Source organism: Dromiciops gliroides, chromosome 4, assembly GCF_019393635.1.
Source record: "Dromiciops gliroides isolate mDroGli1 chromosome 4, mDroGli1.pri, whole genome shotgun sequence".
NCBI classification, from domain to species: domain Eukaryota; kingdom Metazoa; phylum Chordata; class Mammalia; order Microbiotheria; family Microbiotheriidae; genus Dromiciops; species Dromiciops gliroides.
This window is the reverse complement of record NC_057864.1, coordinates 463877474-463894516: the sequence shown is the minus strand read 5'-3', so window position 1 is coordinate 463894516 and position 17043 is coordinate 463877474. Positions and strand designations below refer to the sequence as shown.

The 17043-nt window shown below is 40.0% G+C and overlaps 1 protein-coding gene across 1 annotated transcript in view; it reads right to left on the bottom strand.

The window, feature by feature from the left end:
• EFCAB5 (EF-hand calcium binding domain 5) overlaps positions 1 to 17043 on the bottom strand; it is a 139848-nt gene that overhangs the window by 45972 nt on the left and 76833 nt on the right. The window contains exons 7-8 of the mRNA XM_044005291.1: positions 7943 to 8042; positions 5079 to 6224 (exon numbers count right to left, since the gene is read on the bottom strand). Coding sequence (XP_043861226.1) covers positions 5079 to 6224; positions 7943 to 8042 — 1246 coding nt within the window. The remainder of the gene's footprint in view (positions 1 to 5078; positions 6225 to 7942; positions 8043 to 17043) is intronic.

Here is a 17043-nt window from a genome sequence, read left to right as displayed (position 1 = left end):
CAGAACATGCCTCTCCTTAAATCATACCACTTGGGACCCCCTGAAGCTTGGGACAGTGTACCCTCGAAGCAGTGCCCCACTTTAAGAAGGAGTTAAAAGTCAAAATATAGGCTAGCAAAATGAACAGACAGAAAAGGATGTGGACCATAGAAAGCTTCTTTGGTGACAAGGAAGATCAAAATATACCCTCAGAAGTAGATAACAAAGTCTAAGCTCCTACATCCAAAGCTTCCAAGAAAAATATGAATTGGTCTCAGGCCATAGAAGCACTCAAAAATTACTTTGAAGATAAAGTAAGAGATGTAGAGGGAAAAGAGAGGTAGAGAAAAAATGAAAAGAGAAATGAGAGTGATGCAAGAAAGTCATGAAAAAAAAGTAAACAGCTTGAAAAGTCAAATGGAAAAGCTGTCTGAAGAAAACAATGGCTTAAGAATTAGGATTGAACAAACGGAAGCTAATGACTTTATGAGAAATCAAGACACAATAAAGCAAATTCAAATGAATAAAAGATAGAAGGCAATGTGAAATATCTCCTTGGAAAAGCAGCTGATCTGAAAAATAGATCCAGGAGAGATAACTTGAAAATTATTGGGCTACCCCAAAACCATGATCAAAACAAGAGCTCAGACATCATCTTCCAATAGATTGTCAGGGAAAATTGCTGTGATATTCTAGAAACAGAAGGTAAAATAAAAATCCACTGATCACCTGCTGAAAGAGATCCCAAAATTAAAACTTCCAGGAATATTATAGCCAAATTCCAGAGCTCCCAGGTAAAAAAGAAAATATTGCAAGCAGCTAGAAAAAAAAGGAATTAAAATACTATGGAGCTACAGTCAGGATAACACAAGATCTAGCAGCTTCTACATTAAAGGACCAGAGGGCATGGAACATGATATCCTGGAGGGCAAAGGAATTGGGATTACAACCAAAAATTCCCTATCCAAGGGCAGTTAGGTGTCACAGTGGATAGAGCACTGGCCCTAGATTCAGGAGTACCTGAGTTCAAATCCGGCCTCAGACACTTGACACTTACTAGCTGTGTGACCCTGGGCAAGTCACTTAACTCCAATTGTCTCACTAAAAAAAAAAAATCACCTACTCAGCAAAACTGATTGTAATCTTTCTGGGGGAAAATGGGACTTCAATGAAAAATAAGACTTTCAGGCATTCATGAAGAAAAAACCTGAACTGAATAGAAAATTTGACTTTCAAATACAAGACCCTAGAGAAGCATAAAAAGGTAAACAGGAAAAAGAAATCATAAGGGAGGTTAAAAGGTTAAACTGTTTACATGGGAAGATGATACTTCTAACTCATAAGAATTTTCTCAGTATTAGGGCAGCTGAAAGGAATAAATTTAGACAGAGGGCACAGGTGGGAATTGATTATGAAGAGATGATATATGTAAAGAATTTATTTTTTGTTTATTTTTTTTACAGGGCAGTCAGGGTGGGGTGACACGTCTAAGGTCAAGCAGCTGGTGAGTGGCTTGTTTCTGAGGCCAGGTTTGGCCTTAGGTCCTCCTGGGTCCAGGGAGAGTGCTTTTTCCACTGTGTCACCTAGCTGCCCCATGATGAAATATTTAATTTTTTAAAGTATTTTACTATTTTCCAGTTACATATAAGGATAGTTTTCAAAATTTGTTTTTACAGGATTATTAGTTCCAAATTTTTTTTCTCCTACCCTCCCTTCCCTCCCTCCTCCCTAAGACAGAAAGCAGTATGATATAGGTTGTATATGTGCAATCACATTAAACATATTGCTACATTAGTAATCTTGTGAAAGAAGAATCAGAGCACAAGGGCAAAACCTCAAAAAATAAGGAAAAAAACCAGTCCGAAAATAGAAACAGTATGGTTCAATCTGTATTCATAATTCAGTTCTTTTTTTCTGGATGTTGAAAACATTTTCTATCATGAGTTCTTTGAAACTGTTTTGGATCATTGCACTGCTGAGAAGAGCCAAGTCTATCCCCATTGTTCATCACACAATGTTGCTGTTACTGTGTATAATGTTCTCCTGGTTCTGCTCCTCTCAGTCAGCATCAGTTCATGTAAGTCCTTCCAGGTTTCTTTGAACTCCTCTTGCTCATCGTTTCTTACAGCACAATAGTATTCCCATGATGAAATATTTAAAATAAAATTAGGAGTCAGAGAATCACACTGGGAGAAAGGGAAAGGGAGAGGTGGAATGGAGTGAAGTATCCCACATAAAAAAAAGCAAGAAAAGGCTAATGGAGTGGAGGGGAAGATGGGGGGCAGTGGGGGAGTAATGAACCTTATTCTCATCAGAATTTGCTCAAAAAGGGAATAACATACACACTCAAGTGGGTATAGTAATATATCTTGCCCTGCAGGGAAGTGGGAGGGAAAGGGGAGAAGGGGAGAAGGAGCGAAGAGAGGGAGGGCAGATTGGGGTAGGGGCAATCAGAAGCAAAATACTTTTCAGGAGGGAAAGGGTAAAAGAAGATAAAAAAACAGAGTAAATAGGGGGCAGCTAGGTGGCACAGTGGATAAAGCACCAGTCTTGGATTGAGGAGGACCTGAATTCAAATCTGGCTCCAGACACTCGACACTTACTGGCTGTGTGACCCTGGGCAAGTCACTTAACCCCCATTGCCATTGATGATGATGGTGGTGATACTTTGCTGGGCTACTGTGAAGAAAATTCTTTGTCAGGTATAAAGTACTGTATAAATGTAAGTTATTATTGTTGTTGCAATAATCATCCTCGTGGGTGTTTTGCAAGGAAATATGCCTTTAAAGTACTATATAAATGTGGTTTACTACAAAAAAAGATAAGCAAGATGCTATCAGAAAAACCTAGAAAAACTTACATAAGCTGATGCAAGGTGAAATGTACTGTATACCACCTTATACTAAAATAAGGTCAAAATGGATACATGATTTAGACATAAGAGGTGATACCATAGGTAAATTAGGAGAGAAAGGAATAGTGTACCTATCAGATCTTTGGAAAGGCAAACAGTTTTTGACCAAACAAGAGATAGAGTATATTATAAAATGCAAAATGGATGATTTTGATTATATTAAATTAAAAAATTTTTTGTACAAACAGAAGCAATGCATCCAAAATTAGAAGGGAGGCAGAAAGCTGGGAAACAATTTTTGAGGCCAGTACTTCTTATAAAGGCCTCATCTCTAAAATATATAGGGAATTAAATCAAATTTATAAGAATCCAAGTCATTCCCCAATTGAGAAATGGTCAAAGGATATGAACAGGCAGTTTTCTGATGAAGAAACCAAAGCTATCTATTCCCATATGAAAAAATACTCTAAATCTCTAATGATTAGAGAGATGCAAATTAAAACAACTCTGAGGTACCACCTGACACCTATCAGATTGGCTAAAATGACAAAAAAGGAAGATAATAAATGTTGGAGAAGCTGTGGGAAAATTGGAACACTAATGCATTGTTGGTGGAGCTGTGAACTGATCCAACCATTCTGGAGAGCAATTTGGAATTATGCCCACAGGGCGATAAAGCTGTGCATACCCTTTGACCCAGCAATTCTACTTTTAGGTCTTTTTCCCAAAGAAATCATGGAAGGGGGAAAGGGACCCACATGTACAAAAATATTTATAGCTGCTCTTTACGTGGTGGCAAGGAATTGGAAGTTGAGGGGGTGCCCATCAATTGGGGAATGGCTGGACAAGTTGTGGTATATGAATACAATGGAATATTATTGTGCTGTAAGAAATGATGAGCAGGAGGAGTTCAGAGAAACCTGGAGGGTCTTACGTGAGCTGATGATGAGTGAGATGAGCAGAACCAGAAGGACATTGTACACAGTATCATTAACATTGAGTGTTAACCTACTGTGATGGACTATATTCTTCTCACCAATGCAATGGTACAGAAGAGTTCCAGGGAACTCATGATAGAAGAGGATCTCCAAATCCAGGAAAAAAAAAAGAACTGTGGAGTATAGATGCTGATTGAACCATACTATTTCTTTTGTTTTGGGTGCTGTTGTTTTTTTTTTTTCTATTTTGAGGTTTTGCATTACTGCCCTGATTTTTTTCTCTTATAACAGGATTAATGCAGAAATAGGATTAATGTTATTATGGATATATATGTGTGTATATAGAGATATATATGTATATGTATATAGATATATAGATATAACCTATATCAGATTACCTGCTGTCTAGGGAAGGGGGGAGGAAGGGGAGGGAGGGAGAAAAATCTGAAATTGTAAAGCTTGTATAAACAAAAGTTGAGAACTATCTTTACATGTAACGGAAAAAATAAAATACCTTATATGTAAAAAAAAAAAAAAGAAATGTACTGTATACAAAATAACAGCAATATTGTAAGATGATCTGCTGTGAATAACTTATATATTTTCAGCAATGCAATGATCCAAGACAACTCTGAAGGACTTATGAAAAAGCCAGTTCATCTACAGAGAAAGTACTGATGGTATCTGAATACATATGGAAATATATTTAATTGTTGTTAGTTCCTTTTTCTAAAGTTTCTTTGTCTGCTATGTTTTGCTGACTGCACATGTATAATTTATATTGAATTGCTTGAGTTCTTAAGGGGGGATAGGAAGGAAGGAAGATAATTTTGAACACAAAGTTTAAAAAAATCGATGTTACAATTTGTTTTTACATGTAAGGTGGGGGAAATTCTAAATAAATAAATGAAAAAAAAAAAGAAATAGAATTAAAGGAATTAACAAACAACAGTTCCCTGGCATCAGATCCCACCATTTCATGGCTCAAGTGTTCTCACTGCATTTCCTGATCTGAACTCTCTTCTGGCTAAATGGATGATGTAACCAATAGCAGGTAAATGAAGAATTATTTCTATTCTTAATTTGGTCAGATTTTTCTCCTGGAATAAATGAAATTGCAGCACAAAAGGAGGAACCAGGCAAATAAATGTTATCCTGAAGAGGCAATGCTGAGGAGCTGAACGTTTGGCAAGTCTAGAATACATGTTAAGTGTAGCAGTGGTGTCCAGTGTCTGTGCATTAGGAGAGACATTTAGGGTCAATTAAAAAAAAAAGAGTCAGCAAGGGATCAGAGAATCCACTCTTACCTATGATAGTTTCTTCTGAGGTTGATTTAGACTCCTTGGGCTGCACTTCAACTTCCTGTTTCTCTGAAGAATCTGTCAAGAGATTTTGGCTGCTTTCCTGTTGGAGTATGGCACTTTCTTGTAGGGAACTGGCTTCTTTCCCCTCTGTTGATGCTTTTTTCTCTGTGGGTGCTTGTCCCTGCTCTACTGAAGACACTGACGGTTCTTGTGACATCTTGGAAGGTTCTTGCTCTTCTCCAGGCTCTTGTAGTCTTGTGGATGAACTTTCCTGTTCTGTTTCTGATCCACTCTCCTTTGATGGACCCTCTGAGGGTTCTCTTACTTCAGTTGTGGAGCCCCTCTTTTCTTCTATTGAGCTTTTCCGCTTTCCTACTGAACCCTGGGATGAACTTGGTTCTACAGGTCTTCCCTCCTCTTTGGCTGGTTCTTCCTGCTCTTTGGCTGGTTCTCCCTGCTCTTTGGCTGGTTCTCCCTGCTCTTTAAATGGTTCTCCCTGCTCTTTGAGTGGTTCTCCCTGATCTTTGGGTGGTTCTCCCTGCTCTTTGGGTGGTTCTCCCTGCTCTTTGGGTGGTTCTCCCTGCTCTTTAGGTGGTTCTCCCTGCTCTTTAGGTGGTTCTCCCTGCTCTTTGGGTGGTTCTCCCTGCTCTTTGACTGGTTCTCCCTGCTCTTTAGGTGGTTCTTCCTGCTCTTTTGTTGGTTCTCCCTCTTCTGTGTATGGTTCTCCCTGCTCTTTGGCTGGTTCTCCCTCTTCTGTGTATGGTTCTCCCTGCTCTGCTTGTTGACTTAGTCTTTTATCAGTCTGTAATTTTGGAGGCAACTCCTCTGTGGAACCCACATCATCCAGCATGTGTTCTGAGGACCTCATCTTTTCAGGAACCACTTCTTCCTCATCATTCACAGTTTCTTGTGGCTCTGACTCATCTCCATAGGTCATAGCAGTAGTAGACCAGCTAATAATTTTCTGTCCAGATTCCTCCTCTTCAGCTTCTTCCATGTCATCCTGGGGCAATTCTTTCTCAATGGCAAAAAGTGGTTTCCTCAGCTCTCCTTCAAATATAAGCTCCAATGCCTCCAAAGATCTCCTCTCATCATCCAAGTCTCCCCAGAACTCAGCTGGTTCTACATTTCCAAATTCAATGAATGGCCCTAGTACAGAAAGTAAGGCATTCAGCTGACAAGATGATCATGTTGGTGACACCTGCCCTAACCAATTACCCCATAAAAGGAAGAAGAGGACACCCCAATCAATAATCTCCTCCTAATGCTAACATTTTTTGTGGTTTGATTGTTATGATCAGTCAAAAACCCAATTCTTTCCCCTAGAAAATCAGATTATAGATTTAGAGCTAGATGGGAACTTAGGAGCCATCCAGTCCAATCCCCCTTGTTTTATAGAGGAAGGACTAAGGACAAGAGATTTGCCCAAGGTCACGCAAAGAATAATTATTTTATTTCACTGAATTATAGCTCTAGAGTTAGAATGGACCTTAGAGCCCATTTAACTCAAGTCTCTCACTTTAGAGAAGAGGAAACTGAGGCCAAGAGAAGTTAAGCGACTTGCTAAAGGGCCCGGAGGTAATAAGTTGCAGAGGTGGGATTTTTGACTCAGACTTCTGACTCCAAATGCACCACTCCATCCACTCTATCACTTTTGAAAATAGAGGTTTTTGGCTCAGATAACAAAAACAAAATGTATACAATCTCTGGCTGTGACTTTCTCTGAAATAAAACAAGCCTCAAATTTTCACTTGGCTACCTGACATATAGAACCCATAGACTATAAGTTGAATGAAGGATTATTTATATACAGAAAGTTAAAGATCAGAAGACTGTACTCCTTGGGGACTTTCACATCCTAAATTTTCCCTACTTTTTAAAATAAAAAAAAAAAAGAACAAGTCCATCCAATTAGCCAGTTTCATTAAGGTAAATAAAAATTCACTGATGTAAAAGGAAATGTTTTCTTCAGAAATCTAAGACGTACTTTTAAAAATTCTGGATAACCAAGGCACAATTGTCTCTTACAATTGCATATATAATATATTTATAGTATTAACTTGTTATTTATTAAATATAGGTGCATATTTAATTTTAATATTAATTTAATATTATATATAGGTATATTTAATTTTAATAGTTTTTAAAACTTATGTCACATTCATTTCCTAATATATCTACTACCTCCTCTACCTGGAGACACATACCATATAAACATAACAAAAAAGAAGAAAAAAAAGTGGTTCAGCAAAACTAACACACCAACAAAAGTCCAACAATATATACAGTGCACCACACCCACGGGCCCTCACCTCTGCAAAGAATGTTTAAATAACTTTAGCTGGTAACCAAGGTTAAGTAACTGGGAGTTGACTTCTAGTTGAGCACATTTCTCATGACACCATTGAAAAAGATATCTGTCTCTGAGACTAAGAAGAGTTCTCAATGCTACACTTACTATATGCTGAGCCTTAATGAGTCATTTTTACATGTGGGACAAATGGCACAAAATGCTTCCCTTAAACCAACATTTTAAATGGGTGATTGCAGTTGAGTAAAATGTGTTGGGAAGTAGGGTAAGGCACAATAGTAGTTTCCTATTTTAACTAATTTTTCTTAATAGCTAACTTCAGTTGTTTTTCTGCTGCTAAAGGACTAAAAATGCTTGACAATGTCCTCTAAATTCCTCTACCCTAGGGGAAAGCCCGGATTGTTCTGCCTTAGTTATGTCTTTCCTTCCACCAAAGCAACTAATGGGGTAAAGTTTTCAAGTAGGAGTAAGGTGAACTTGGGTCAATGCTGTCACAATAGTGATGGAGATGGCAATAACATACCACCTTGGCCTGACAGACTGTTGTTTTACTTACAATATCTTGGGTTACGGAATAGCTTTTTAACCATCTTCGGGCTTTTGTCATAGAAATTTTCCATCAATGTCAATGTCCTCTCTCGGTCCAGGAACCCCATCTAGGCAAAATGTTTACAGTGAGTGGATCCTTAAGGTCTAAGGTTCATTATATACATGACATGATTTCATTTTTACTCCTAAGCCTCAATTTCTCCACCAATGAAACAAGATGGTTGAACTACATAGTCTCTGAAGATCCTTCCAGCTCAAAAACTGTTATTTCTGGGTGAATAAATTCCCATGCTTTTCCAAATTTTTAGAGATTCCTTAACAAGACCATTCATTCATTCAGTGTGCCCCTTCACCCAGTTGACATCCCAGCAAAACAGGGCCATTTAGCGGTTCTTTCCTTTGATATGCTTTTCTATTTTTCACCTAAGTACCAAATGGTTTTGATGATTCCTGCTTTACAAGCTGAGGTCTGGAAGCACTATCCCTGCTTCATTCCTACCTTTTTTTCCATTATTTCCCTTGCTATCCTAGATAATTTGTTCTAAATTTTCCCTTTTGGTATCATTTTATCCAGTCGAGTAAAGTGTCCCTTGGATATTTTGATAGCCTTGGCACTAAATCTGGAAATTAACTTTGGGAGGATTGTCACTTTTATTATCTGGGCACCACCCAGTTATGAGCATTGAATGTTCTCTCGATATTTAAATTCTTTTCTATTTCTTTAAGGAGCGTTTTGTAAACAAACTTATTACTATTGAACATGCTTTGGGAGATTGACTCCCAAACATTTACTCATTTTGCAGTTATTTTGAATGAGCTTTCCCTTTCTATTATTGCTACCTAAGTTTTGTTATTATTTTGCAGGCTAATTATAAATTCTTTATGCAACTTAAATACTTAATAACTTTACAATAACAATGATAGAAACACACTGTAAGTGACATAAAATTTTAAGCATTTTAATGGCATATTTAATTTTTTAATGTAAAATATTTTCAAAATATTAAGCTTGATTTAACCCTTCACCCAACCTCCATCATTTGTGACTCATTTTTCAAAAACCTCTTTTCCAATTTGCTGAAACCATTTCTTAGCTGCCACTCAGTAGACAAATAAAAATTAACTAACTCCAAGTCAAGAGCACTAGTGTATACAAACTTTAAGAATTCACTTTTTAGGGGCAGCTAGGTGGCGAAGTGGATAAAGCACCAGCCCTGGAGTTAGGAGGACCTGATTTCAAATCCTGACTCAGACACTTAACACTTACTAGCTGTGTGACCCTGGGCAAGTCACTTAACCCCAATTGCCTCACCCCCCCCCCAAAAAAAATCACTCTTTAACTGACATGAGCTGATGCAAAGTGAAATGTACTGTGTAAAGATATCAATTGCTCATGGATAGGCAGAGCTAATATAGTAAATATGACAATCTACCTAAATTAATTTACTTATTCAGTACCATAACAATCAGACTACCTAAAAATTATTTTATAGAGCTAGAAAAAATAATAACAAAATTCATTTGGAAAAACAAAAAGTCAAGAATATCAAAGGAAATAATGAAAAAAAATGTACAGGAAGGTGGGTTAGCTATACCAAATCTGGAGCTTTACTATAAAGCTGCAGTCATCAAAACTATCTGGTACTGGCTAAGAAATAGAGTGGAGGATCAATGGAATAGGCTGGGCACAGGAGACACAGTAGTAATGTAGTGTTTGATAAACCCAAAGACTCCAGCTTCTGGGATAGGAACTCAGTATTTGACAAAAACTGCTGGGAAAACTGGAAGATTAGTATGGCAGAAATTGGGCATAGACCAACATCTTACATCTTATACTAAAATAAGGTCAAAATGGATACATGATTTAGACATAAGAGGTGATACCATAGGTAAATTAGGAGAGGAAGGAATAGTCTACCTTTCAGATCTTTGGAAAGGAGAACAGTTTATGACCAAACAAGAGATAGAGAATATTATGAAATGCAAAATGATTACATTAAATTAAAAGGTTTTTGTATAAACAGAAGCAATACATCCAAAATTAGAAGGGAGGCAGAAAGCTGGGAAACAATTTTATGGCCAGTACTTCTGATAAAGGCCTCATTTCCAAAATATATAGAGAACTAAATCAAATTTATAAGAATCCAAGTCATTCCCCAATTGAGAAATGGTCAAAGGATATGAACAGGCAGTTTTCTGATGAAGAAATCAAAGCTATCTATTCCCATATGAAAAACTTATCTAAATCACCATTGATTAGAGAGATGCAAATTAAAACAACTTTGAGGTACCACCTGACACCTATCAGATTGGCTAAAATGACAGAAAAGGAAAATAATAAATGTTGGAGAAGCTGTGGAAAAATTGGAACACTAATGCATTGTTGGTGGAGCTGTGAACTGATCCAACCATTCTGGAGAGCAATTTGGAATTATGCCCAAAGGGCAATAAAGCTGTGCATACCCTTTGACCCAGCAATACCACTTTTGGGTCTTTTTACCAAAGAGATCATGGAGAAGGGAAAAGGACCCACATGTACAAAAATATTTCTAGCTGCTCTTTTTGTGGTGGCAAGGAATTGGAAGTTGAGGGGATGCCCATCAATTGGGGAATGGCTGGACAAGTTGTGGTATATGAATGTAATGGAATACTATTGTGCTATAAGAAATGATGAGCAGGAGGAGTTCAGAGAAACCTGGAGGGTCTTGCATGGGCTGATGATGAGTGAGATGAGCAGAACCAGGAGAACATTGTGCACACTATCATCAACACTGTGTATTGATCGACTGTGATAGACTAGATTCTTCTCACCAATCCACCGGTACAAGAGAGTTCCAAAGGACTCATGATGGAAAAGGCTCTCCAAATCCAGAAAAAAAAAAAGGAACTGTGGAATATAGATGCTGATTGGACTATACTATTTCTTTTGTTTTTGGTGCTGTTGTTTTTCTTTTTTTGAGGTTTTTCCTTCTTGCTCTGATTCTTCTTGTATAACATGACTAATGCAGAAATATGTTTAATGTTATTATATATATATAACCTATATCAGATTACCTGCTGTCTAGGGGAGGGGGAGAAGGGGGGGAGAAAAATTTGAAACTGGAAATCTTATCTAAACAAAGGTTGAAAATTTAAATAAATAAATATTTTTTAAAAAGTGAAATGTTCTGTATGCAAAGTAACAGTATTGTAAAATGATCAGCTGTGAATGACTTAGATATTCTTAGCAATACAATGATCCAAAGACAACTCTGAAGGACTTATGAAAAATGCAGTCATACATCTCCAGAGAAAGAACTGATGGTGTTTGAATACAAATTGAAGCATAATTTTTTAGTTTCTTTTTCTTAAGTGTTTTTGTCTGTTTTCTTTTACAACCTGACTAATATGGAAATGTCTTGCATTATTACATGGTATAACTTCTATTGAATTGCTTGAGTTCATGGGGGTGGGGTGAGGAGGGAGGGAGGAAGAGAATTTGGAACACAAAGTTTTCAAAATGTATGTTGAAAATTGTTTTTACATGTAATTGGGGAAAAAACAAAATAAAATTCTAAATTAAAAAAAATCATTTTTATGCCCTTTACATGATGTGTACATCTAAAGTTAGTAAAGGTTAAACTATATGAGGACTTTGTAACCACCTTATATGGAAATGCTGTTGATTTGGTGCCTTAGCCATTCCTTAAACTCACCAGCAGCCATCCCAAAAGTTAGGCCTTCAAACAGGCAGTCCCCTAGGTGTGAGGTTCACTCCCCTCTTATTTCTACCTTTCAGAATAATTCTCTTCCTTCAAGAATGTGCTCAGGGGCCACCTACTCCACGAAGCCTTCTCTGATTCTCTCCAATCAAAAGAGGTCTCTCATTATTCACATCTTCCTAGAACGCTCTGGTTCTTTTCTTTGCCCAGATCACATGATGCTTTCTATGGGCAGCTAGGGCAGTACAGTGAATAGAGTAATAGCTTAGAATCAGGAAGGAGGGGAAAAGGTGTCAAATCCTGCCTCAGTCACCTACCAACTGGCTGGGCAAATCATATTACATACAGGGTGGTTGTGAAGCTCCAATGAGATCCTATGTATATGGAAAGCCTGCTTTGCAAACCCTTAAAGTCCTATGTAAATAAAAGCTGGCTATGACATTATTCTTATCTGTGCACATTTCATATTCCTTGATCCACCCTCACTCCCTTCTCCACACACCAAGAGAACAGAAGCAGCTGGAGAGCAGGGAGTTTGTCATTTTAAAATCTCTTTATCAGCGGGGCAGCTAGGTGGATAGAGCACTGGCCCTGGATCCAGGAGGACCTGAGTTCAAATCCAGCCTCAGACACTTTACACACTAGCTGTGTGACCCTGGGCAAGTCACTTAACCCCAATTGCCTCACCAAAAAAAATATATATATATATATATATATATATATATATATATATATATATATGTAGTAAAATCTCTTTATCCCCACTACCTAAACAGTGCCTTTCATAAAACAGATGCTTTAAAAATGCCTAGTGAACTGAACAGTTTTCTATGGAGTCTTTAAATATCCTCTGGGTCTTTATCGTTTATGAAAGCTTCTTACTCTCGTCTTGTTTTTCTTCTCTCCCCACCCCCAGCCCTATTCTATCAAGACCCTGTTAACAATTTAATCTCATTGAAATTGGCTCTCGAAGACCAGAGATATCGCCTCGGACTTACAGTTCTAGTATCTCCTCTTAATGCTACAGGTCTAGGCACACTAGAGTCAGAGATCTACATGGAGGAATGAACTGGGTGCAGATGGGCTCAAGTCTGAATGGCATGGGTCAGTATGTGAACATTGCTCAAGATGAGATGGTCAGAAGCCCTTTGATGTGCGTGGTGAGAGGCAGAGGCTTAGCAGACAAGGGTAGAATCTTTGGGAAGTGGGGGATGGTGTGGGGAAGCAGCAGACCCCAGGGAGCAGGCAGGGCACAGAAGCACCTCAGAGGCAATCCAGGCGGGTCTGACCTCCTCGTTTTACAGGCGAGACAACTGAGGAAGTAATCCGCAGAGCGGCGATTTGAACCCGCGCTCCATGACTCACGCACAGCCCTTCTTCCCATGCACCCCTGATGAACACTGAAACAATCAGCGGACGCCAAAGGGCACAGCCAAAGGGAGACAGCCTGACCAATGGAGGGTCACTGTGCAGGCGAGTTGTCATGGGACAAGGGCCTGCATTTGTCTCATTTTAGCTGCGTCCACCCCCGACTCGGTGTGTGCAAAGAACCACCCAGGGGTAGCTAGGTGGCGTAGTGGATAGAGCACCGGTCCTAGAGTCAGGAGGACCTGAGTTCAAATCCGACCTCAGACACTTGACACTAGCTGTGTGACCCTGGGCAAGTCACTTAACCCAATTGCAAAAACAAACAAATAAGAAAACAAACAAACAACAACAACAAAAAGCACCCAAGCGAAAGAGGAATCCGGACACGTGCTGGATATGGAATTGTGAAGACATGCAGACCAGCAGACAGAATGGCATCCAAAGGGCTCGATGCATTTTTTAAATAGCAATAAAGCTCCATCGAGCTATCTGGGAGTTGCCGGCAATCTACCTTGCACCTGGCGACGGGGACAAGGACAAATCACTGAGGTCAATGCAGGATCAGGGCTGCCTAATTATTCTGTCATCAAGCAAATGCAAATGAAGGCTCAAAACAGCTCAGCTCTGCTTCACAAAACCTCCTCCACTGGTAGTACCGTTCTCAAGCTTCTGCTGTCTATAAGGGTTACCCTGCGCTCCCCCAGACTGTGGTGCAACAGGACATGTCGAGGCAAAGAACAGCCTGGGCAATAGATCAGTGGTAGCTCGCTCTCTCTCTCTCTCCCTCCCTCCCCCTCCCCCCTCCCTCTTCCTCTCCCTTTCCCTCTTCCTCTCCCTCTCCCTCTCCCTCTCTACTTCTCCCTCCCTCCCTCTCTCTCTCTCTCTCTCTCTCTCTCTCTCTCTCTCTCTCTCTCTCTCTCTCTCTCTCTCTCTCTCTCTCTCCCTCCCTCCCCCTCCCCCCTCCCTCTTCCTCTCCCTTTCCCTCTTCCTCTCCCTTTCCCTCTCCCTCTCTACTTCTCCCTCCCTCTCTCTCTCTCTCCCTCCCTCCCCCTCCCCCCTCCCTCTTCCTCTCCCTTTCCCTCTTCCTCTCCCTTTCCCTCTCCCTCTCTACTTCTCCCTCCCTCCCTCTCTCTCTCTCTCTCTCTCTCTCTCTCTCTCTCTCTCTCTCTCTCTCTCTCTCCCTCCCTCCCCCTCCCCCCTCCCTCTTCCTCTCCCTTTCCCTCTCCCTCTCCCTTTCCCTCTCCCTCTCTACTTCTCCCTCCCTCTCTCTCTCTCTCCCTCCCTCCCCCTCCCCCCTCCCTCTTCCTCTCCCTTTCCCTCTTCCTCTCCCTTTCCCTCTCCCTCTCTACTTCTCTCTCTCCCCCCTCCCCCCCTTTTTTCCCTCCCCCTTTTCCCCTCTCTCCCTCTTTCCCTCTCTCCCTCCCGTCTCCCCCTCTGTCTCTGTCTCTGTCTGTGTGTGTGTCTCCCTCTCATACACACACAATTGCATTAGCCAAAACATATTCTTTAAAGATAAACTCACAAACAATTGTGTTCAACCTTGACTAGTGAGTGTTTGCTGAGATGTCTCCATCCTCTGTAAGGTTATCTTCCCTTTACACCATATTAATTATATTTATATTATTCCGATTCCTATACGTTGTCTCCCCCATTGGAATGTAAGCTCCTTAAGGGCAGGGATGATGTTTGCCTTTCTTTATAGCCCAAACACTTAGCTCAATGCCTGTACATAGTTAGTGCTTAATTAATTGATTGGTTGATTTTGCCAACTTTGTTCCTCTAGATCAGGGCTTCTTAAAACTTATTCCACTCTGACCCCTTTTCGCCAAAAAAAAAAAAAATTCCCCTGCGTATATAGGTATAAAAAATAGATATGCATAACCTTTTACTGTTGCCAAAATTTTCAAGACCCCCACATTCAGTTATGCAACCCCAAATGGGGAAAAGACCCACAGTTTAAGAAACTTTGCTTCTAGTTAGAAGGGATCTCAAAGACCATCTAGTCAAATGCTTTCATTTTATAGTTGATGAAGCTGAGGGAAGAGGTTAAGTGACTGGTCCAAGGTCATACCATCTAGTTTAATCTCGTCTTATGGGTAAGGAAACTGAGGCACATAAAGATAAAGAGACAACACAAGATCACATAAATTGTAAACATCAGGACCTCTGAATCCAGGACCTCTGACTCCAGAGCCAGGGCTCTTTCCATTATACCAACCTATGAATATTAATCATTTCTGTCTCTAGCAATTTTGCTCTTAAATGTAAATGTCATTAATTGAGAGACCTGGGATTTCCTTTAAATACTATATTCATCCACAAATAATATTAAATATGGTCAGACAAATAATACTATGCTGGCCTTTAATAGTATTTTTTGTTTGTTTGGGGGGAGTTTTTTGTTTACTTTTTTAAAAAAACATTTTACTAATTTAGAGACAGGTGGGATAGAAGGTCAGAGAAGAAACCTGAAGGTAGGAAAGCCAGAGTCAAAGCCAGATTCATGGAGATGACTTTGTTGCTCTTCATTCTTGATGAGTTGGAGCCTGGAGGCAGGAAGGAGGAGGAGATGAGGCTCAAGTTTTAGTCATTGGAAGGTGGATCAAACATCAGGAGGGCAGAGATTAAGGTTTCCAGAAGACAACTAGGATGGTGAAAGGCCCTCACTTCATGGCAGAAAAAGAGCAGTAAAAGGAAATGGGGGGGGGGCAGCTAGGTGGCACAGTGGATAAAACACCAGTCTTGGATTCAGGAGGACCTGAGTTCAAATCCAGCCTCAGACACTTGACACTTCCTAGCTGTGTGACCCTGGGCAAGTCACTTAACCCTCATTGCCCCACAAAAAAAAAAAAGGGAAGTGGGAAAGTTTGGGCTGAAGAGAAGATTTAAGATGGGCAAATGTGATCACTGGAAAGTAAAAGAAGAACTGCCACATGGAAGAGAAGATAGATTTAGGGTCGGCACTTTAGAGCTAGACAGCACTTCAGCAACATCAGGTCCAACTCCCTCATTTTACAGATGAGGAAACTGAGGCCTCGAGGAAATTAGGTGACTTAGAGTCAGATCTTTAGAGATGGAAGGGGCCTTCCTTGTTGGCGTTTGGTTCACCCCCTTCTTCACTTTACAAAGGCCTGAGGTCTATAGGAAATGAAAGGGTTTTCCCAAGGTCATCCAGGTAGTCAGTATCAGGGCCTCGAAGAGAACCGGCATCCTCCAGATCCCAGCCTGCTCCTCTTCCCACTATGCCCCACCTGTCCTCAGAGAGCATGATGAGGAACAAGGAGAAGGGACAGAATTTAGATCTGAAGATTGAAGGGGAAACTTCCCAACCATCAGAGTCATTCAAAAGTAGAATGGACAAAGGCCTTGAGAAGTAATGGGTTCCACTTCATTGGAGGGGGAAGGGAGGACAACCAGTTGTTGGGGATGTTGAAGGGGGCATTCTTGGTCAGTTACAAGTTGGACCAGATGCCTCCCTTCCAACTCTGAGTCAGCCCATATCCTTGGGCTGAAATCACAGAATGGACTACCTAAAAGATTAGAGGTTACTCTCCTCCAGGTAAGAGGCTCCTAAGAAGATAGAAGCAAAGAAAGGTGACATTGCTGACCCCATTAAGGAATGAATCCTACAATTTGGTGAATGTCAGAGACCCCCTTAAGTCCTTTATACATTTGATTCTCAGCAACTCTATTTATTTATTTGTTTGTTTGTTTATTTATTTATTCATTCATTTATTTATTTATCTATCTATCCATTCATTCACTCATTCATTCATTTGTTTGTTCCTTTATTTGTTTGTTTGTTTGTTTATTTTTTTTAATTTTTTTTTTATAATTAATTTTTTTTTTTGCAGGCAACGGAGGTAAAGTGACTTTCCCACGGTCACACAGCTAGTAAGTGTCAAGTGTCTGAGGCCAGATTTGAACTCAGGTACTCCTGAATCCAGGGCCGGTGCTTAACCACTGCGCCATCTAGCTGCCCCCTGTTTGTTTATTTTGATTCCCAGCAACTCTCCAAGCAGCTAGGTGAAGCGCTGGA